This window comes from Engystomops pustulosus, chromosome 10 (genome assembly GCF_040894005.1).
Source record: "Engystomops pustulosus chromosome 10, aEngPut4.maternal, whole genome shotgun sequence".
In the NCBI taxonomy this organism is placed as follows: domain Eukaryota; kingdom Metazoa; phylum Chordata; class Amphibia; order Anura; family Leptodactylidae; genus Engystomops; species Engystomops pustulosus.
Window position 1 is genome coordinate 29,126,921 of NC_092420.1, and position 22,256 is coordinate 29,149,176.

Consider the following 22,256-nt stretch of genomic DNA (forward strand, 5'->3'; position numbering starts at 1 on the left):
TCATCTACACGTGACCTATCGCCATGTAATTGAGGTGGCATGATGATGAGCGAGGAATCCGCAGGGATTCGGAGAGGAGCTTGTGTTTCTGTTCCAGGCATCTCCATATAATAGGAGAGCACCAGGGAAGATATTTTGATTGAAATCTATCAGATGCTTTCAGAAAAGCCAAGTCATTAGTGATTCTGATACACCGTCCCATAATCAACCGTATACAAGGTCTATAGCGACTCTGTGGCCGAGCTCCCATAGGAGGTAGTCAGAGGCTAATCCACTGCAATTACTGGAGCAACAAAGTAAATGAGATTTGATAAAATTTCATCCACATCATCCAAAAGAAAAAAGAACCCACAGTGAAACCTGAGCTGTGCCATGGGTCTTTACTCCATAGCCATGTAATTGCAGAAGGACCCAATTTTGGCATATTTTTGGGGGCATTGCAATTAGTTATTTTTCCTTGTGAATAATCAGTAGCAAATACATTGTAGCCTAAGGGTGATGTCACACATGGAGTTTTTAGACCGTTTTTGGGCCGTTTTTAGTTGCGTTTTCAGATCGTAAAAAACGCATGCGTTATTGACCAGTTTGAATTAAGATAATTGGTAATGTAATGTACGTTCTATGTACAGTAGATGGATCGATGACCCACTAGATAACAGACATAGCAAACCATTTCTTCAAGGGGTTGGTATAAATGCATGGTTTAATTGTTGTCTAAGTGTGGAACAGTGTTACAAGGCAACATGTAACCCTATTTTATAATAATTGATGGTTGAATAAGTTCTATTCAGAGCTGTAAAAAAAAAAATCTTTCAAATATTTGTGGTATCGCCAGAGAGACATCTCTCACCTACTCATCTGGCCCTGAACATTCCCCCTGTAACTGAATAATCAAATGTACATGCGTCTTTAAGACGCACATACATCTGATCGGGAAAGCAGTGCTGCACAGTTAGGGTGATGCCACACATGGCGTTTTTGGTCCGATTTTGAGCATGCGTTTTCAGTCCATTGAAAAACACTTGTGTTTTTTAAACCGAACCCGTTTTGACCGTTTTCCATGCGTTTGGCTTCTTACAACCTGTTTATCTATTAAGATAATTGTGAAAAACCGACAAAAACGGATGCATTTTAAAAACGGACTGAAAGCACATGCTTAAAAAGGGACTAAAAACCCATGCTTAAAAATGCGACCTTTGGCATCAGCCTTCCACCTGTGCAGGCCATCTGTTGGATTCCGGCAGTGCAATGATACTGCACGCTGCCAATATCCACAGGAGGGTGGAAAGACTTGTTCTTTTGACTGCTGAATACTGGGGGCAGGCGCTGTCACTAATGTGGGCATCATGACGACTATTGGCAAAATTACAGTAGCAAACAGTAACAATCTTTATGGTTACCGGTCACCACAACAGGAGGAACTGTATGAAAAAGGTTGCGGTATTAGGATGGTTGAGAACCACTGCCTTTTGGGCTTTCTCTGCACTGATAACCCTGCTCCAGCGTTCTGGTTGGTATTAGATGCAAAGAGCTGTGCATGGATCAGGGAAATGATATCCAAATTATTAACCCAGTTTACCTACCACAGAGGAAAGAGGTGCCTCTGACGATGGACCTCACCCACCTACTTCCTGTATTTAATCTAAGGCCCCTTCCACACTAGCGTTGCATTTCACGTCAGGGTGCAATGCGTGAAAAACTGACGTTTTTGGCTGCGTTTATGTTCCATTCTTCCTTGGAGTCATTAGCGTTTTTGCGTTTTTCACGCGCGTGTTGTTCACGTTTTTTTGCGTTTTCGGTGCGTTTTTACACGCGTTTTTTTAAGTCAATGGGACTTTTTCAAAGGGACCATGGTTCGGGAATAAAATGTTTTATTTAATTGAAAAAGAATGTCTTCTGATAAGATAGCAGATGTATGCAAACATCTACAATCTTTTCTTCACTGTTCCGCGCGCGTATATTATCTCCCGACAAGTTAGCAGATGTGAAGAACAGTGAAGAATAGAATAAAAACAGTGAACACAGGGTCATTTAAGTGAAAAACACAGTAAAGAACACGGTGAAGAATAGATTAGATGTTCGGCACATCTGCTTACTTGTCGGGAGATACGCGCGGAACGGTGCGAACAAAATAGCATGTGAAGAACAATATATATGTGTGAAGAAGACATTGCAGATGTTTCCATACATCTGCAATGTCTTCTTCACACATATATATTGTTCTTCACATGCTATTTTGTTCGCACCGCTCCGCGCGTATCTCCCGACAAGTAAGCAGATGTGCCGAACATCTAATCTATTCTTCACTGAGTTCTTTACTGTGTTTTTCAATTAACCAGTCCTGCATAAACTTAATAGCATCTCCCCCTTCAGCTCCTTCTGGGAAGCCAAGGCATCTCAAATTGGCACGACGTGACCTGTTTTCTAGGTCAACAAGTTTCCTTTTTTGCTCTTCCTGCCCTGACTTTATTATTTTCAACTCAGCCTTCAGTTTAGACATATCATCCTCTAAATCTGAGGTCCTCATCTCCACCCTGTCTAAGCGTTCCCCCTGTTTGTGTACATTTGCCCTTATGGAGGCCATTTCCTCTTTAAACTGGCCAATTTCCTTGGACAGGGTCACTATGGACCCCTTACATTCCATAATGGCTTCAAAGATCTCCGACAGAGTAGGGACTCTTCCTCCCTCAGCCCTCTCTTTTGAGTGTTGATTTCTTCCCGAAAGAGCTATCAACCCATTCTCCTCAATTTCAACTGGGGTGTTTTGGCCAGTATTCTCTCTACTCATAGATTGACTATTTTCAAGGGGATTGGGGCTGTCTTCCTGTAAGTTTTCCTCAGTCGGCCGGGTCCCCTCCTTTATCGGGGAGACCGGGTCCAGCTGCGGTCCAATCAGGCCTCCACGCTTCTCCACTAACTTGGGGGAAACGGCATATTTGTCTAATTTTTTTATAGCATTTTCTCTCACTTTCTCAGCCATTTTTTTAGGTGTTTTACTTGGGGATGAGACAGGGGTAATATTTGTCCCCTTTTTTTTGGTTCCGGGTCTGGTCATCATGAAACAGAGAGGGAGGGATAGCAACCCCTTCCCCTCCTTAAATGCAAATAGTCAAGAAAAAAAAATAATGCAAAATTTCAACGTACAAGGGCCAGTGACCGATCACATGCAACAAAGTTAGTTATTATTAGTGCGAATAAATAATTAAGCCTAGAGTAAATCCCCAAGAACCAAGTCCTCTAATAAAGCCCTCTTTAACAATAAGCTATTATCGACAACCGATAACAAGCAAGGACCCGAATAGTATAAAATAAACACTTAAAGTCCAGGACAGTTATGTGTACACCAACGGATATTTCCAGTTCTCAAGACGTCCAGACCCTTTTATATTGAGCTCATGTCCAAACCATGAATAGGAGGCCCCCCTTTGACAATTAAATGTTTACACAACAGTCGTTAACCGCAGCATTTGGCCAAAGTTGTTATACTGGGCACATTTAGTGTAAGCATGGACAGAAACCCTCCTGGCAATCAATTAAGGAATATGAGGTGCATTCGAGCCCGGTACCATCCACGCTACCGCGCTTGAAGCAGTCAATAGGTGAAACACAATTTAACGACTTAATGTTACGAAGTTAAGTAGCAAGTTATCGGCAAGATGATATTTAGTTATAAGATAGCCCTCTTTGACAATATGATTGACTGCCAGGAAGGGCTAAAGTACTCCGTGGCCAGGAGAAAGGACAATATTGCAGAATTATACAAGATTACAATTGGCAATAGTTAGCGACAACCAATAATAAAAAAGGACCCAGTTAGTATGGAAAAAAAAAAAAAAAAAAAAAAAAATCCTGAAAGTCCAGAACAATTGTATATGTACCGACAGAGGTTTTCCAGTTCTCAAAGAACGTCCAAAACTTTTTGCTTTTAAAGTCGTGCCCAAGCAATTAATAAGGCGGTCCCCTTTAAATCACTAGATGTTTACAAAGCAGTCGTTAACAAGTTCACCATTGACCAAAGTTATTATACTGGGCCCAGTTAGTATAAGAATGGACAGAGCCGCTCCTGGCAGACAGTTGTGAAATCCACCCTATAATGCTTGAGGTAGTTAGTAGGTAAGGCACAGATTTAACGCCTTAATGTCATCAAATTAAGTAGCAGGTTATCGGCAAAAGGAGTGTTAGTTGGAGTTAGTGAGGAAGCATGGCCATTATCCAACACACGGGCAGAGATGTGATGATTCACGATACTTAAACATCAAAGAGAGCTGGGAGACTTTACAGCTCTTAAAAGGAGTATGATAATACGACCTGGTGGAGAGGGTCCTCGTCTGAAACCAGGGAATAGCAGTCCTGGTCGGTCCAACCGGGGCGGGGGGTCCGGAGCCGTGAAGGTTAATGTCCCCCAGTCATCCTTAGTAGACGCTAGTGGACTTCGCCTCACCGCATGGGATCACACCCGCGTCCTTTCAGGCACCAGCCACGACACACACCAACAGATCCCTCGCGTTACCTCCACCAAGGGGCAATGTTGACCAATCCACACTCCAAAGAAAGACAGGGGTCCCGATGTCAGGGGATAAACGCCTTGCCTTTTACTCCATGGCCGAAAGCTGCCCTCCACGCTCTAGGAAGAGTTTCATGCTCAGCGTGGCTCCGGGAGAGCACAGGGAAGCGGGCGGGCGTGACGTCACGTCCGCTCACATGCTCCTCCCATCCCGGATGTTCCGATGCTCTTCAGCAGCGACACCTCTTTACTGTGTTTTTCACTTAAATGATCCTGTGTTCACTGTGTTCACTGTTTTTATTCTATTCTTCATTGTTCTTCACTGTGTTTTTTTAATTAAATGCTCGATCTCGAGCAGGGGAATTATTCATGTCACCTAACAACCCATCCATTTAAAACGCATTGCACTCGCATTGCACTTGCAATGCTTGCGAGTGCAATGCATTTTTGATGCGTCTCCATAGACTTGAATGGGGCGGGAAAAATGCGCGTGAAACGCAAAAGTAGAGCATGCTGCGATTTTGACGCGCGTCAAAACAAACGCAAGCACGCGCGTCAAAAACAACGCAAATGAGGAAAGACCCATTGGAAACAATGGGACAGAGTGCAATGCAAGTTCTGCGCGTCAAAAGCACGCGCAGAACTCGCGCGTGAAAAACGCTAGTGTGGAAGGGGCCTTAAAGGGGTTGGTCACTTTTGGGTATTTCTGTAACATTCTATATCCCGCTGACTTCTATTCGCCATTACGGATTGCATATCTTCTCTGTGAACACTATTCCCAGGTCATAGAGTGGAGGGGTGTGCTGAGGTCTTGTTCCTCAACCAGCAACGTGGTATTGGTGTTTCCGGAGGAGGCATGCAATTGGCAAAGAACGTATGGCTCCCTGACCCATTGGAATATGATATTATTCCTGGTGTCCTGTGGGTCAAGGGGCCATGCACTCTTTACCGAATGTGAACACCAATACCATGTCATGTGTTGTATGGGCATGCCAAGACATCAGCACTACCCTTCAACCATTGACACAAGAGTACTAGGTCCCCTAAACAGAAGTCCGCGGGATATCAGGCTGCACATGCAGTCCCAACCCTCGGCACCTGTGGGCAGAAGATGATCGGGGATAAGAAGGTGATCTGTGAGGATTGGACATATGGGACTTCCACCCTCCCAGACAAGAGTGCTCCTGTTCTCACTAATGGATGGAGCAATCAGAGATTGTCTAAAAGAGCCCTCAGCGGCCTCCTGCACAACCACTCGCTGTCCATGATTGTGGTGGGGAAAGATGTGCCTGGCAGTTTCCGACATACCCCTAGAATTGAATGAAGCAACCGGACCCATGCTCATCTAGCTGGTCCACTCATAGGACAATTTATACAGTGTATATATATTAGAACATGACCACATGGATCTGTTCTAATGACTTGGCCCACATTTACCAGATTTGTAAGAAATTATAAAAAGCCTGTCTACAACTACATTCTAAGGAATGAAGATCCTCCTGCCTGCAAGCCCCTTGCAGTGTTTACCTTCACATATAATGGTTGTTTTCTTACACTGCCATCTGCTGGGCACATACAGTATAGTCATTGCTAAACTGATGAGGAAGCTTCGTTGAAGACGAGCTATTAATAATATTTAGCTATTTAGATATTTAGCTATTAATAAGCTACCAGCTATTTATTAATAAATGTATTAATAATACGTTTGTAATACAGCTCCTTAATTCTATCCTATTTTCATAGTTTTATATAAAAGATACATTTAATTGTAAAGTAGTGCTAGTTCTCCCCACCTCAGAACAACTTCTTCCAAAGATAGGACCTGCATCTATCTAACATTATTGACAAATATCACTTTACAACTACCATTATAAAACACCAGTAAATGCCCCACATTTTCATAAAGAGCCATCCATAATGGGGAGGGCTGACTCTGGGTGGGCTGTCCTCCCTGGCAAAATGAAGGCACCATTTACTGGGCAATACTGGCTAAAGGACTGTTCCCGTGCACCACATCTTAAATGTTAGAGAAGATAGAGATAAGCTGTGACATCTATTTTCAGTAGTGATGTAATGATGGGTCAGTGTTATCTATATAGAGGACACAGTACAGGGAGGGGGAGGAGATAAGCTGTGACATCTATTTTCAGTAGTGATGTAATGATGGGTCAGTGTTATCTATATAGAGGTCATTGTACAGGGAGGGGGAGGAGATAAGCAGTGACATCATCTATTGTCAGTAGTGATGTAATCATGGGTCAGTGTTATCTATATAGGGGTCATTGTACAGGGAGGGGGAGGAGATAAGCTGTGACATCATCTATTGTCAGTAGTGATGTAATGATGGGTCAGTGTTATCTATATAGAGGTCATTGTACAGGGAGGGGAGGAGATAAGCAGTGACATCATCTATTGTCAGTAGTGATGTAATGATGGGTCAGTGTTATCTATATAGGGGTCATTGTACAGGGAGGGGGAGGAGATAAGCTGTTACATCATCTATTGTCAGTAGTGATGTAATGATGGGTCAGTGTTATCTATATAGAGGTCATTGTACAGCAGGGGGTGGGATAAGCTGTGACATCTATTGTCAGTAGTGATGCAATGATGGGTCAGTGTTATCTATATAGGGGTCATTGTACAGGGAGGGGGAGGAGATAAGCTGTGACATCATCTATTGTCAGTAGTGATGTAATGATGGGTCAGTGTTATCTATATAGAGGTCATTGTACAGGGAGGGGAGGAGATAAGCAGTGACATCATCTATTGTCAGTAGTGATGTAATGATGGGTCAGTGTTATCTATATAGAGGTCATTGTACAGGGAGGAGGAGGAGATAAGCTGTGACATCATCTATTGTCAGTAGTGATGTAATGATAGGTCAGTGTTATCTATATAGAGGTCATTGTACAGGGGGGGGGGAGCTGTGACATCTATTGTCAGTAGTGATGTAATGATGGGTCAGTGTTATCTATATAGGGGTCATTGTACAGGGAGGGGGAGGAGATAAGCTGTGACATCATCTATTATCAGTAGTGATGTAATGATGGGTCAGTGTTATTTATATAGAGGTCATTGTACAGGGAGGAGGAGGAGATAAGCTGTGACATCATCTATTATCAGTAGTGATGTAATGATGGGTCAGTGTTATTTATATAGAGGTCATTGTACAGGGAGGAGGAGGAGATAAGCTGTGACATCATCTATTATCAGTAGTGATGTAATGATGGGTCAGTGTTATTTATATAGAGGTCATTGTACAGGGAGGAGGAGGAGATAAGCTGTGACATCATCTATTATCAGTAGTGATGTAATGATGGGTCAGTGTTATCTATATAGAGGTCATTGTACAGGGGGGGGAAGCTGTGACATCTATTGTCAGTAGTGATGTAATGATGGGTCAGTGATATCTATATAGAGGTCGTTGTACGGGGGGGGGGGGGGAGAGATAAGCTGTGACATCATCTATTGTCAGTAGTGATGTAATGATGGGTCAGTGATATCTACATAGAGGTCATTGTACAGAGAGGGGGGGAGATGAGCTGTGACATCATCTATTGTCAGTAGTGATGTAATTATAGGTCAGTGTTATCTATATAGAGGTCATTGTACAGGGAGGGGGAGGAGATAAGCTGTGACATCATCTATTGTCAGTAGTGATGTAATGATGGGTCAGTGATATCTATATAGAGGTCGTTGTACAGGGGGGGGGGGAGAGATAAGCTGTGACATCATCTATTGTCAGTAGTGATGTAATGATGGGTCAGTGTTATCTATATAGGGGTCATTGTACAGGGAGGGGGAGGAGATAAGCTGTGACATCATCTATTATCAGTAGTGATGTAATGATGGGTCAGTATTATCTATATAGAGGTCATTGTACAGGGAGGAGGAGATAAGCTGTGACATCATCTATTGTCAGCAATAATGCAATGATTGAGCTACCAATGTAGAGGGTGCATGTACTTCTGCAAACTGCAAGTTAATTATTTCCTGCAGCACCATCTACATTCTACCTTCAGCTGACAGGCTGGAGGGGGACACATTTCACCTAGAAACACATCCGGAGTCATATTAAACCGGATGATATCCTGATTGGATCTCATTGTTAAACACTATTAAAGTTACAAATCGGACACCTCGGAAATAAAAAGCTGCATTAAAAAAAATAAAATAAACATTTTTTACTTCAAATTTAAAGAAAAACCTAAAATTGGATTTGGTGGATTAAGCAGCAAACATACCTTGAGAATGCTGTAGCTACAGTGATGCAGGATCATATCTTAGTTAATCCCTATGCTTAGTGGTTTTGCTGTTAAAACAATTATAAAATTATGATAATGAAGGGCTCTCGCTTCTATGGCTGGTTCAGCGCTTCTACGAGAGGATGATGTAATCCGTGGGTTGTGCCTGAAGACAGAATAATCAATTGCTGCACCATCCCCCAGCTGCTGTGTATGAGTGATCCAGCTCAGGTTGATTAGTCATGTCTTAACCAAGATCAATGTAATGACCAGCTCTGTGTGCAATGTGTTTATGTACAGTAGCCAGGCTCACCCAGCTTTCCCAAGGTCCTGAATGTTATAATTGTTTTTTTTTCAGCAAAACTACACGACTCAGGGATTAACTAAGATATGATCGTGTGCATCAGTATAGCTACATCAATCTCAAGATATCTTTGCTTCATAATGCATCAAATCAAATGTTGGGTTTCCTTTAAAGGGGGGAGGGTCTCCTAGTTAATATAACACCAAATTGTGATTCTAGGTACCAGGGTTCAGGAGATAGGCCATTGTCATGACATTTATAAAGTCCTTTCTGCATGGGGCATGTGCAAATAGGACGTATATAGCCGTATGGCAGTCGTGAATGTCGTAAATGTAAGTGATTTACAGTTATGTTGAGGATTAGGTAAATGTGTAAAATGAACATAAATTTAATGAAATGTTAGTTGCTATATAAATAAAACAAGTCACTGAACAGCAAGTATTAAGAAACAGTTTATTGTACAAAGGAATATTGCAATGCAGCCGACATGGTAAAAATAAGGCACAAATGGCAGTCACAACTACTGCGAGCAAAAAAAAAATTGCTAAATGGGGATAAAACAATAGACATTATTGTTTGTACATTCATTGTGGTTCAACAACAGGATAAAAAAAAAAACTCTGAGGTATTTGTGTAGAGAACACTTCACTGGCTCCTGAGAACAAGTTTCATACTTCAGTTCTTGACAAAGAAAACAAAATTCACATTTTTCACATTGTGTCTTGGCTCTTAGAGACTTTACAGTGATCCCCTCTCACGTGACGCCGGTAGAAAAGTGATGGGCCATGAAATTTTTAGCATCTTGAAAACGGGTAGACTGAATTATTAAAGCCGTTTTAACACGCGATATCACTGTGCCCTTTCAATCAATAATAGTACAGGGAGTGTGCATTAAATTGGAACTGCGGGATTCTACATTGAGAAGGGAAAAAAATTAAACTGGGAATACAAAATGCTCCGAGTGTATAAAAAAAACACGTCATAAGCTCCAGAAATATTACAGGGTACCGATCCCTGGCCATATGGATGTAATGAATGGTGCCGAATGTCAGTCACTTCACATTTAAAGGACATCTACCACCAGGATGGAGGATCGTAAGCCAAGTACACTTAGGCCCCTTCTACACTAGCGAGTGTGATGCGATGAACTCGCATCACACTCGCAACGCAAGCTGCCGGGAACGCACGGCCCGAACGCTGCACCGCGGGAGTGAACTGACATGCTGAGTTCACTCCCGCGGTGCAGCGTTCGGGCCGTGCGTTCCCGGCAGCTTGCGTTGCGAGTGTGATGCGAGTTCATCGCATCACACTCGCTAGTGTAGAAGGGGCCTTACATGTAGATGCGTGACCCCTTTTAGCTTCTAATGTCCTAGTTTATAAAAAAAAAAAACTTTTAAAAGTTATTCAAATGAGCCTGAGGGGCTCATGGCTCCATTACCATCTATGGAAAATGGAGCCCCCCAGGCTCATTGTATAATTTTTAAGCCTTATATAGGCCCTTACAAACCAGGGCATAGGAACATTAAAGAAAAGCAGTTCCTGACAGAGGGGACATGCACCAGTATGTCTGTGTGCTTGGTTTACAATTCTTCATCCTTGTGGTAGATGTCTTTTAAAAGGTCCATTATGGATAACCTTGTTTCATATTCAGGGGTTCTTAGAAGGGGATCAGTGGGATTTTCCTTTTTTAAAACACAGTTTTTGGGAAACTGTAGCATCTCTTCAGTTCGACTTTTCAGTAGCACAGCAATATTGCAGGGTTAATAGAAAGGAAAATGGATAATAGCTGGAAAAGCCAATGATCTAACACAAAACAGTAGTATGAGTGAGGTATAGGAGTATGGGTACTGGAATGTAGATGATATGCAAGTAGTGTCACTGTATACACATTCACAGGGTATGGTATGGATTTAAAAGAAAACAAGTACACTATAAAAAAAAAAAAAAAAAAAAAAACTTAAACCCTCTAGAAGTTCCCTTTTAATGGCCTACGTTAATGACATGGCATTCATGACCCTGGCATCAGAGACAATCATATCAAGAGGAGGAGGTCACTGTAAAAGCCTATGATTGGGGGCACTGCTCATGACATTGTAGTAGGCCAATATTTAGTATGGACTATCTAAGCAGCCTAAATATGGAAGTATGGGGTCATTTTTTTCATTTTACGTCATCCCCGGGGCTTTTTTTAAATCTTGGACAACCCCTTTAAGATGTTGGTTCCCCTGCAGTAGAATTGCAATGCGCAACTTCTGTGTATGTTAGAAAATATCAATATCACTCCTGCGAAACGTCACCTTGGATCTCAATCCTTCTTGATATGCATCATCTGCATAACACTTAGAAGAACCACAAAGGGAGAGACCAATTTTCACAATTCTCTCTTTGGAGCACTTCTCAAAGGCCATGTTACAATAACATTACGACAACATTGTCTTTACATTGTATTTATGTAAATGTGAAACACATACAATGTAAATTACAGCGTGTGAACATGGCCCAAGAATACAACAAAATGTGTGCGAATTGCTAACCCAACCCATCTAGTTGGAGAGATTGTGCTTTGAAGGTGTTGTCTCACAATATAAATTTTGGTAAACACCCATTGCCTACCATGGGAAGGAGGGGGGCAATATATCATCTTTGGGGATTTTACTGGTGGGACCCCCATTGATCACAAGAGGGGCAGCAGCCTTCCTGTTCATGTATCAGTAATCATGCATTCATATTTCTCAATTCAACTCTATTGGACTTGTACATGCACAGGCGGAGGGGCTCGGGGCCTGTTTTTTTCCAGTAGTTCTTCCAGGTCAGACAAATTCAACAGATAAGTTACAAATTTTTTTGAAAATGTAGCATCACATTTGCTCAAAGTAATGATAGAATATTGAAAAAGGTTTCAGGAAACAAAAGTATTAGTCTCTCACTTTTGTCCAGTTATAGAACAATGATGTGTTAAAAGGAAGCACATATAATATAAAATAAATTAAAATGGTGTCCAGTGGGTCTACTTACATGTAGAACTACTATGATCCTGGGGATAGTGGTTTCTTGCCATCAGTATAATGCCTCAAGCTCACAGACTACTCAATATCTGAAGGACATGCTTGTCATATCTATGTGCACAGGATTCATTCACAGCGATGAGTTTCCAATTGGTCAGGCTCACATTGCAAGGCTACAAATTACTAAATCAGTGCAAAATATTCCTGAGAAACAGAGAGTTCTACCCAAAGGCAAAGTTGCCCCGAGTGGTCATATAGACAACCAACAATTTACAAAAACACAAATCGTGTCAGAGGAGAAGAAGTAAATAATAAAAACAAAGCAGAGAAATAAAATTGCATTAAGAAACACCTAAAAAAATAAAATAAAACACTTCATAAAATTAAAGTACCAAACAAAGGGTTAATACAAACAAGTCTTATAAAAGTTCCTTTCTATGTTGCATAATGTGTAATATGTGCCTGCAGCCATTACGCCACATGTGAAGATACCTTTACACCCCCAAGATTGAAAATCAAGCGGACGGCATTGAATTGGCTGCTGAAGGTTTGCTCCTGGCTTTAACATTTCACAGATCTATTGGTTACTGACCATGGCCACATCAATAAGGTAGAGTCCGATGATCTTGTATGCAGAAACCCAAACATCAAACACAAGAGAAAGCATAAAACGTCAGCCTCATGCTGCACTGCACTACACATGCACTAGAAAAGGCACCCAAATTATAAAGATTTGCTCTTTGGAAAATCTGAGATTTCTTTAGTTTGAACCATAGTCCGGACTGAGCAGAAGCCGAGACTGCAGTGATGTCCTCTGTGGACTGCCTTGACTGGTATATTTTGTTGGTGATGGAGATATGAAACCTAAAAAAAAAAAATAAAAAAAAAAATAACAGTTTTACAAATTTTTTTCCATATGTTGCTTATACCATACCTGCTATTAAGGTCTAATTCACACAAACCTATTTCTTTTACATTGACGACACAACAACAGGTCTCCATGATAATATTCAGTAGTCTGTGTCAGCTGTGTGGAACTCACTGCACGCCCCCTGTTTTTGGGGATCAGACTTGTCTATTGAAGACTAGCGGTGAATAACAAATCCTAACTTTTTAAAAAATATATCCAACCTCAAAGTATAGTTTAGGTGTATCAATGTGAATGTAACATTCGGTGTATACTCAATTTTTGTTCTATAAAAACTAAAAAAAAAAAAATTATTTGTTTTTCAATTGGGATGTGCAGAATACATAGATACAAGCCTCAATGAAACAGATTGTAAGCTCCTGTGAGCAGATCCCTTACATTATTGCTCTGTAATGTCTAATTATGGCTTTCATATTTATGTTACTATAGGATTGAAATGCTGCATTTTAGGAAATTCGAAGCACAAAACAATGAACCTTATACTGTTCATACTTAGGTTCCCCCATAGTATGGAAATACCATGTGTTATAGTTAATCTTACAGACTTTCCAATCTCTGTTAGGAAGGATGTAGGAGATTATCGTAGAATGAAAACAGGGTCTGGTACGTACTTGTTCTCTGTTGGGTCTGTTGTGGCGACATTGTGATAAATGCTGGGTGATTACCGGTGTCCCTTGGTGAGAGAACTGAAAAAATAAAGATAACAAATGTTATATAGAGAAGAAGAATCACCCAGCAGACAATAAAACACAGGCATATTTCAGGATTTACCTATAATAGCAATAGCAGCCCCAGCTATCAGCGCAAACAAGGTGAAGAAGAACATGGGATAAGAGTCCATAAAGGTCTTGTAGAGGCCATGCTCCCCAGGATAAGGCACTGTAGGACAGGAACACAGAGACTTATACAGAAGAAAGTATAAATGATTATTCAGAGAACAGAAAATAGCCTGCGTAAATGGACATGTGCCACCAGATTTCATAGGATAAAAATGTGACTGGACCAAACTGGTCCATGGGTCTGTCCTCTAATCAAATGATGCAGTAAAAACAGGACAGTAAAAAAAATGGGTTGGTAAAAGAAAAGTGGCCATTACACTGCACATGGCTGTCAGAATTCGCCCTAAATGTGAACATCACTCGAAAGGGGTTAGTTAAAGGGATATCAAATTCTGCAATGCCGAAGTGTAGTCTACCCGATACAGAAGCTATAATACAGATCTCCTGGTGAGGTTCTGATCTTAAACTATAATATGATTTTTGTGAGGGGTTTCTGCCATAGGTGTAGAAATTCTCCAAACCCTTGAATACTGGAATGAACTGGAACTGGAGTGATCAGAGGTTTGGGTCGGGAGATCCCTTCCCTGCACTTGCGTGGGCACTAGGCCTTACCTGCAGTCCAGGTGATTTTTCTAGTTACCGGTGGCTTCTGTTTTTTTTATATACAGAGCCTCTTATATACAGAGCCAAAGCCATGATGTTGCATTGAGAGCACAAGCCCACTACGGCTTCTTGCTGAGCACAGTTGAAGCCACATCAAATCGCTGAGCCTCGGTATACAGAGACTAGAAGTGACAGGGAGCGTCACACTGGACCGTAGGTAAGAACCGAGGCGGTATAGGTTCTTTTACACCACAACATCCCAGATAACCTCTCTAAAGTTGGCTATATATTTTAGACAGTTCTAGGCAGGCCCCCTATACACATTCTCCAGCTGACTTAAAAGTATATAAGTGGTGAACTGGGAGTGGGGTGAATATCACTGCCTGACCCCCTGACATCAGATTATTTCCCATAACAACAAGGATCGGGAGGTTGAAATCGGACATCCTCATCTTCCGCTTTACTGCAGGTTTTAGGTAGTACACCTCAACCATAAATTAAAACAGCCATGACTGCGGCAATGGATCAATTTTCTAATAGATCCAAATGGTCCCCACTGACTAAAATTGGATCTAAATGGTTGCAGTATTTTTGCTTTAGACTCCCCAATAAAAGAGAATGTTTGAAGGCAGCAATAATCTATGGAAATAAAAACATATATACCATTAACTGGACCTTTCGTTGCCATCAATCTGATGGGAACATCTATGGTTTGTTCGGATATGTAACTGGAAACAGAAAGGGATGTAGATACTAATCCCTGGTTTAAAGCCTGAAAATCAACGATGCTGACTTCATACGTCACAAAGCTCGGCACTCCAGAGGACCTTTCTTTTCGATAGGCTGTCACCACCGGGGATGCGACCTTCACCTGTGGGAGAGATAACCTATATATTACCAGTACAGTGGAGAACATTGCCCTTACAGTATAGTCTGAGTAATAATAATTATCCATCTCTGCACGTACAGCAACTTTTTCTTACAGCAATGATATAATGTGAATGCTATTTTAGAATATCCTTTGGTATAAGCTTCTAAGGAATATATACATTATTCATCAGGCACACAGTAAGAAAATTCAGAAAAACATCCAGCTTCTAGTATTTCTACGTTTTATATGCTATATGCAAGTTGAAAAGTCCTTTAGGTACCTTGCTACAGGTATGGGTGAGACCTGTAGGTCAAGTTACCATTGCGGAGCCTCAATAATACAATACGCGACGACACAAAAGGATGATTGGTATTGGAAAATCTTACCTCGAGATTGTTCAAGACTTCAGCCGCTCCAAATATCTTAACGTTGGCTGTTGTATAATGATTACTCAGAACAATTTCCTTCTGATTGGTGTAAAAGCCGGGATAAACAGACACAAGTGCGCTGATCTGCTCTCTGTAGACGTGATTCCCAAGTACGGTAGCTGTTACAGTCAGAGACGTGTCCCCCATGCTGAGATGTTTGAGCTGGCTCTCTGAAAGCTGCTGTCTTGAGAGGGAACAGGTGTAGTGACCTAGATTTAGTATAGATAAGAGATGGGTGAGAAGGCTCCTCATTCAGCTCAGATGAAACCGTTATGACAACAAAGAATAATCCATTTGCCTTGGAATAAGTGACATCATTTCTCTATATCATTCTTCAGAATTAAAGTAGAAAAATTGCAAATTAAATTAGGATAACAGAAAAGTTTTGGAATGGCTTCAAATCTAACTGAATTTTAGCAAGAGGCAAGGAAAGAGAATGCAATTTTCAGAAAAACAAAGTTTAACACTGCAAACACCTTCTCCTCAGCCAAACATATTAAATACATTGTAGGGAGTCTATCAGCAGGTTTGTCTACACAAAGCTGCAGATGCTGTTAAGTATTGTCACTGAAGATCTGTGTAACATAAATTTGTTACAGTAGGAGTGTAAAAACCGCATTTAAATTCTGGGATTGTAGCTGGACTTGGAGCTGACCTCACATTGCTGTTTTTTTTCTCTGCATTCAAACTGTTCCCTTTCCCCTCCCACTGCTGTAACATCTAACCAGGAGCTTCAGTACTGCAGAAGGGGGGGGGGGGGTCTGTGCTGTGTTCGGCAAAGAGATATAACACATGAATGCATGTATTGGAATATAAGTGCATTTTTCTCATCTCATGCTACTACCAACAACACACATCTATAGAAATTAAAAGGTCAATATCAGACTGGTAGAGGTCTGTCAAGCTATATGGTGGCTGCCCTCATTGTTCTCCGTGAGGTGGTGAGGCCAAAAATCCAATATTGAAGAGTTTACACTTTCATCATTGGGCTGTAGATCCTGTTTAAAGGGTATTTCCAATAATATATATATATATACACACATACACATACACACTATTTGCAAAATTCCAAAACACATAGAATGCTTAAAATACTTTATAGGTGTCAGTCTATAGGCGCAGCACAAGGCACTCAAGAGATGGGACCTAAGTGTTCTCTAATAACTTGGCCATTTAATTAAATTACCTTGCATCATCAGTTAAGAGGCGCTAGACTTACCAAAACTTATCTGGAATGTTAGTGAAATCATCATGGCAGCCATATTGATATTTACACAAGGGTTCAAGGGCTTTGCCACCATGACATCAAATCTGAACTACGGCCCCAAATAACAAAAGACCACATAATAACAAATAAATCACCAAATACATTCAAAATACAAAATCCATTTACCTGTCTCAACATCAAATCCTGTTTTAATGGAAAATATTTCTGAAGCGAGAACATCAGGATTCTGATCTTTAAAATGCGGGTGGCACTGGATGAGATTTCCTGGGTGAAGGTCCTGAATGGCTTCAATATGGGCAGGAGAACACTTCCCTGAAAGAGAAAAAGATTGACTTGTAGCAGTACAAGAATTTTTTTTACAGCTTGAAATAATTCCCAAATGCCTGTTCCAATGGGAATCCCACGCTGTAAAGCACAATAGGAAGATGGGATAAGCAACCACATTTAATCTTTCCATCCCCAATTCTTAAAGTCTTCCCCATGAAATAACAGTTTTGAAACATCTCTTTATAGAATATGTCTTCTTATAACACATGCACCTCTCTATTCACCTACACGGTCACTATGGAGGAGATTTATCAGAGGTGTCAGAGCAGAACTGTTCTAGTTGCTCATGGCAACCAATCAGAGCTTTAATTTTAGAAACCGCTGTGGGAAAATGAAAGCTGAGCTCTGATTGGGTGCCCTGGGCAACTAGAACAGTTCTGCTCGCAGACACTTCTGATAAATCTCCCCCTTTAAGTGACGATGCACATGATGGAGCTCATTATGGTCTGTGAAGAATGGATGCTAGCATCTGTTATTCGTGGCTGATTTACAACTCTTCTGCAACCATTTTTCACAGATCCTCAAACTATAATCCTAATGATCAAATGGACCAGTGCATTGATCCATTAAAATGTATAGCCTTTAGTGCAGCCATGTGCATCTAACCCAAGACTCTTTGTATGGGTTACAGCAGACCTCTCAGAGGAGTGAACTTGTCACTTCGAGGGTGCAGTCACACGTTGCGTCTAACGCATGTGTTTCAAAACACATTCCACAAGCTTTAGAGAGATTTGACTAATTAAACCGCTTTTACAAATCGCAACCATCAACACATGTGCTAAGATTGTATTAACTCAATGTATTAACACATGCAATAGTGACATTTCCAAACTTAAGATCAGTAGGTGGCTGTGTATCAAGACCCTATACAAATATTCATATGGGTACTGTGCCCTTTGGCTTATATTCAGTTTAGAAAAGTCTCTAGCGCTCCACTTTTTTGTTTTTGCCCTTTAAACTCCCACCACTTCAGACAGATGAGGATCCTAATGATGGTCTTTCCATATACAGAAAGTATTTCCCTTGATGATTCAGCTCTCCAGGGTCTGTATATAAAAAGTGTTAAGGCGTTTTTTCCACGAAATAAAGTTAGGTCCCATCCACGGAATAGGGCCTAACTTGCTGAACAGTGGGGGTATCAGTGCAGAGACCCCACAGGTCACGAAAATGAGGGGTCCATCAGAACCCTTGCCGCACAGTCTAATGGAGCAGACACCGCACATGACCGGTCTGCTCCAGTAATCAGACGGAGCGACAAGTGGTCTGACGGATAGGGGTCGTTTTCCCGTTCTGTGGGGGGAAGAGGGGTTCTCTGAAACCCCCGCTGATCAGCAAGTTAAGCCCCATCACGTGGATAGGGGCTAACTTTAGTTCATGGGGAAAAACCCTTTAAGGGTGGTGATCGCATGCGTTTTTTGAACGAAGATAATTGGTCAAACCTGTCAAAAACGCATGCGTTTTTTACAAACTGAAAACGCACTAGCTAAAAACGGCCTAAAAACGCCATGCGTGTCACCACCCTTAGTCATTAGTCACTTTATCAGGCTTATTTATCTTTCAGCTGTCAGTGGATGCAGAACAAAAAGCAGATTCACACAAACTGCTTAGATATGGAAGAAAGGCAGAGGGAAAATAGGACATGGGGACGTATTTCTTTAATAAAGTATATTACAAAGTTTACTATTTCGGTATCATCTGTACTACTGATTTGGGCAATTTTCTCAAAAGGTTAGCAATACTTTAGTAAAAACCAGCTGAGCCTGCTTCAGCAATCGATTCACTCTAGTTTGTACAAATACCGGAGAAGCTGTTATGTTTGCGGAGAAGCCTCCAACTCTGCAATTCAGAAGAATTACAGACCTTATTTTACACTTGGCTAACACAATGTTAGAGTTCCCTGTGAATATACTGGCACTGACAGAATCCTTTGTGAACATGATAAAAAAATTAAAAAAAATGTTGTTTTGTAATAAAACCCCCAGTGAATGGTTACCATTTGGCAGGCAGCGTATTAACTATAGGAACAAACACAACCCACATCTCTGAATGTGATCCTTTGTGGCCTAGACATGTAGGTAATAAAACAATACCAGATAAACCAGACTGGAAAAGACCCATTAGGTTAATATTTCTTACACTGCAGTAGCTTTCTCCATTCACATAGTGTCGCTGAATAAACAGGCGAGAGTGAAACCAATTTAGTGACCTACTTAAAAAAGTATCAGCGGGAAAGCTTAGTTATTTCTCTGCTTCTACTATATCCAATTCAGTTGTTTCTGCAAATCTGATTCGTCAGGGAACATGCACAGATCGGAGGCGATTTCAGGACATTTCCCAATTACATGTGGTAAAGAGCATGTAGAACCATAGGGGGACCAAGGCTCAGACTATGCTTCCCCATATGAATTTACAGGAGTGGCAAAATCTGCTCCAAAATCTGTGTGTGAACATGTCCCCTAGGATGAATGCACAATTATTTCTCAAAATATATAATTTCACAGAAACTTTACCTCACTACTCAGTAGCCATAGTAAGTGCTTACATACCAGTTTCCCATCTGAACCTATAGGACCCCGTCCCACTTACAAAATCCCTATAATGATGAACATACATAAGAGGGTCCTAGACATTTAAAGCAAATGTCACCTTTTTCAACAGCTTAAAACTTTTCTGTGCCAAAAAATAATTAAAAAAAAAATAACTCCCATAATTTATACAGATTCCAAGATCCTAAAAATCGTAATTTTCACCAGGTCATGTAATAGTCTGACATTGTTCTGTGCAGCCCAATTTTTAACCCCCCACCCCTTCATCCCTGTTGCGTTACTATTGGCTTGCACAACTCTTCTAGGCTAAACTCAATAGCAGGATCAATTTATTAGGCTTCACCATATAATAGACTCTTCATTATAAAGAGTTAAATGGAGTCTCACTTTGGAGTTGATGAAAATAAGACATTTTTGATAGCCGCCCAAGAAGCCATAAAGGCCGGTGGTAAATGACAGTGGATGGTCAAGGACTGTGCGCTGGCTGGATTTGCACGATTTAAGTTCTGTGTTGCCATTTTGTGGGGAAGGAGGGAGTCCTATCATATACGAGTCCCAACTTCAGCCATGTGGTCAGTCCGTGACATCCAGCCAATTACAGTCCAGTGCCAATGGCCTAACAGAGAGGATGAGTCATTCTCAGTAAGTGTCCATCATCTCTAGTTACTGTCTACAAACACAATGGGGGTCATTTACAAAGGGCCCGATTCGCGTTTTCCCGACGTGTTACCCGAATATTTCCGAATTGCGCCGATTTTCCCTGAATTGCCCTGGGTTTTTGGCGCACGCGATCGGATTGTGGCGCATCGGCGCTAGCATGCACGCGACGGAAATTGGGGGGGGGGGGGCGTGGTTGAACGAAAACCCGACGGATTCGGAAAAAACCACCGCATTTAAAACAAAAAATTGGTCGCACAGGCCATACTCACATGCACCAGGAAGAGATCAGTAAACTCCGACGCAACTCGGCGCAGCAGCGACACCTGGTGGACATCGGGCGCAGGACCTTCATGAATCGCCGGAAGACCCGAACGCTCGTCCGAGAAGCCGCCGCTGGAACGCGAATGGACCGGGTAAGTAAATGTGCCCCAATGACTCCCATGTCATGGTCACCCATAAATAATCAGTTCTCCACGGTCACCCATAAATAATCAGTTCTCCATCTTCCCTCATAGACCAGAGGCAACGCTCTGCAGGGAAAGGACAGGACATTGAGTCCTAATGCTGCAGAGTCATGTCCAACACTCATAGTCAGGATGGGAAGGTTAGTGCTCTATATGGCATTTTAAAGGTGCACTCACAAGGCCACATTAACATAGAATATCAGCAGTTTCTATATCAATACGTCAGCAATAACAGTGGGGTCCTGGATGTTAATGGTGGAAGGCCCCTGCTATTTGGAATAACAGGAAAGCTACGCAATCGATTTGTGTGTCATTTCGAGGTGTTGGATTGCCCTTTGGATACCAATTTCTGAGTAATACTGCCGGTGCCATGACATATAGTGCCAGTCAGGGAAGCCAAAGCCCTTGTGTGATTAAGCCCTAACAGTGGTATACTTTATACAGCTATACAACAGGCTCTATTAATGCAATGGCACAGTGTGTTATTCTGACTTGTACATCTGAAGAATCATTACGCCAACATTATTAACAACAATTGATGCCCTTGTAGCTCCTTCTGGAAATCAAGCAGGTCATGCAGTGTATTATGCTGCCACCCTAAGGGTAGTTCTCATTCTCTAAAGTCAAGGGAGAAATGTGTTCATAAAAAGGAGAATTACTTTAGAAATGGAATGCAGAAATTTTAGTCTATTCTTAATAAACGACTAATACAAAACTGGGAAGAGATGCAGCTCATACTGAATTACAGTGGAATATCATAATAAAGTATACAAATAAAAAGGGAATTGTTTAACATGCTGGGTCCCAAATAAACTAAACATGTCCTCCGGCATAGTCTTCTCTAGAAATCTTCTTTTATGAATGTACAAATCTCTGTGCACCATCAGTATGGCCACAAGATCAGGTGCACCATCTCATTTTTATTTTTTACAGGGGTACCAGAGTACTGTCAATAGAGGCCAAGTAAGGACTGGTAGTTATGTCTAGTCTGGATGTAACATCAGTTTTTTCAAAAGGCCCAGTGTAAAAATGCAGTGTAAGAAGATTCAACCTTCTTAAAGGGGATGGCCATTAAAAAGAAACTTTACCACTGTATGTACTTGACCCTTATAGGACTAACCATATAGTACTTACCTTAGTAAAGTTTTGCTGTAGTCATGGAAGAGCTACAGAGATACTTTACTAGGACAAGTACAATATAGGTGACCCTAAACGGTTATTATATTTACCCAGCTAAAGTTTCTCACTAGTAGCCAACCCCTTTAAGGGTGGATACATCTGTTACAACTATACTCACAAATAAAAGAAAAGGTTGTGGGTTTGCCATTTAAATTTGTGGATACTTTTTAGCAGAATAAAGTTGCA

At 41.3% G+C, this 22,256-nt stretch overlaps 1 protein-coding gene across 1 annotated transcript in view; it reads right to left on the reverse strand.

Moving 5' to 3' along the window:
- Nucleotides 1-10,372: 10,372 nt before the first annotated feature.
- NUP210 (nucleoporin 210) overlaps nucleotides 10,373-22,256 on the reverse strand; it is a 57,600-nt gene continuing 45,716 nt past the window's right edge. Inside the window, exons 35-40 of the mRNA XM_072128135.1 lie at nucleotides 17,060-17,206; nucleotides 15,625-15,875; nucleotides 15,031-15,238; nucleotides 13,757-13,864; nucleotides 13,597-13,671; nucleotides 10,373-12,921 (exon numbers count right to left, since the gene is read on the reverse strand). Of these exons, the coding sequence (XP_071984236.1) occupies nucleotides 12,818-12,921; nucleotides 13,597-13,671; nucleotides 13,757-13,864; nucleotides 15,031-15,238; nucleotides 15,625-15,875; nucleotides 17,060-17,206 (893 nt within the window). The 3' untranslated portion in view covers nucleotides 10,373-12,817. The remainder of the gene's footprint in view (nucleotides 12,922-13,596; nucleotides 13,672-13,756; nucleotides 13,865-15,030; nucleotides 15,239-15,624; nucleotides 15,876-17,059; nucleotides 17,207-22,256) is intronic.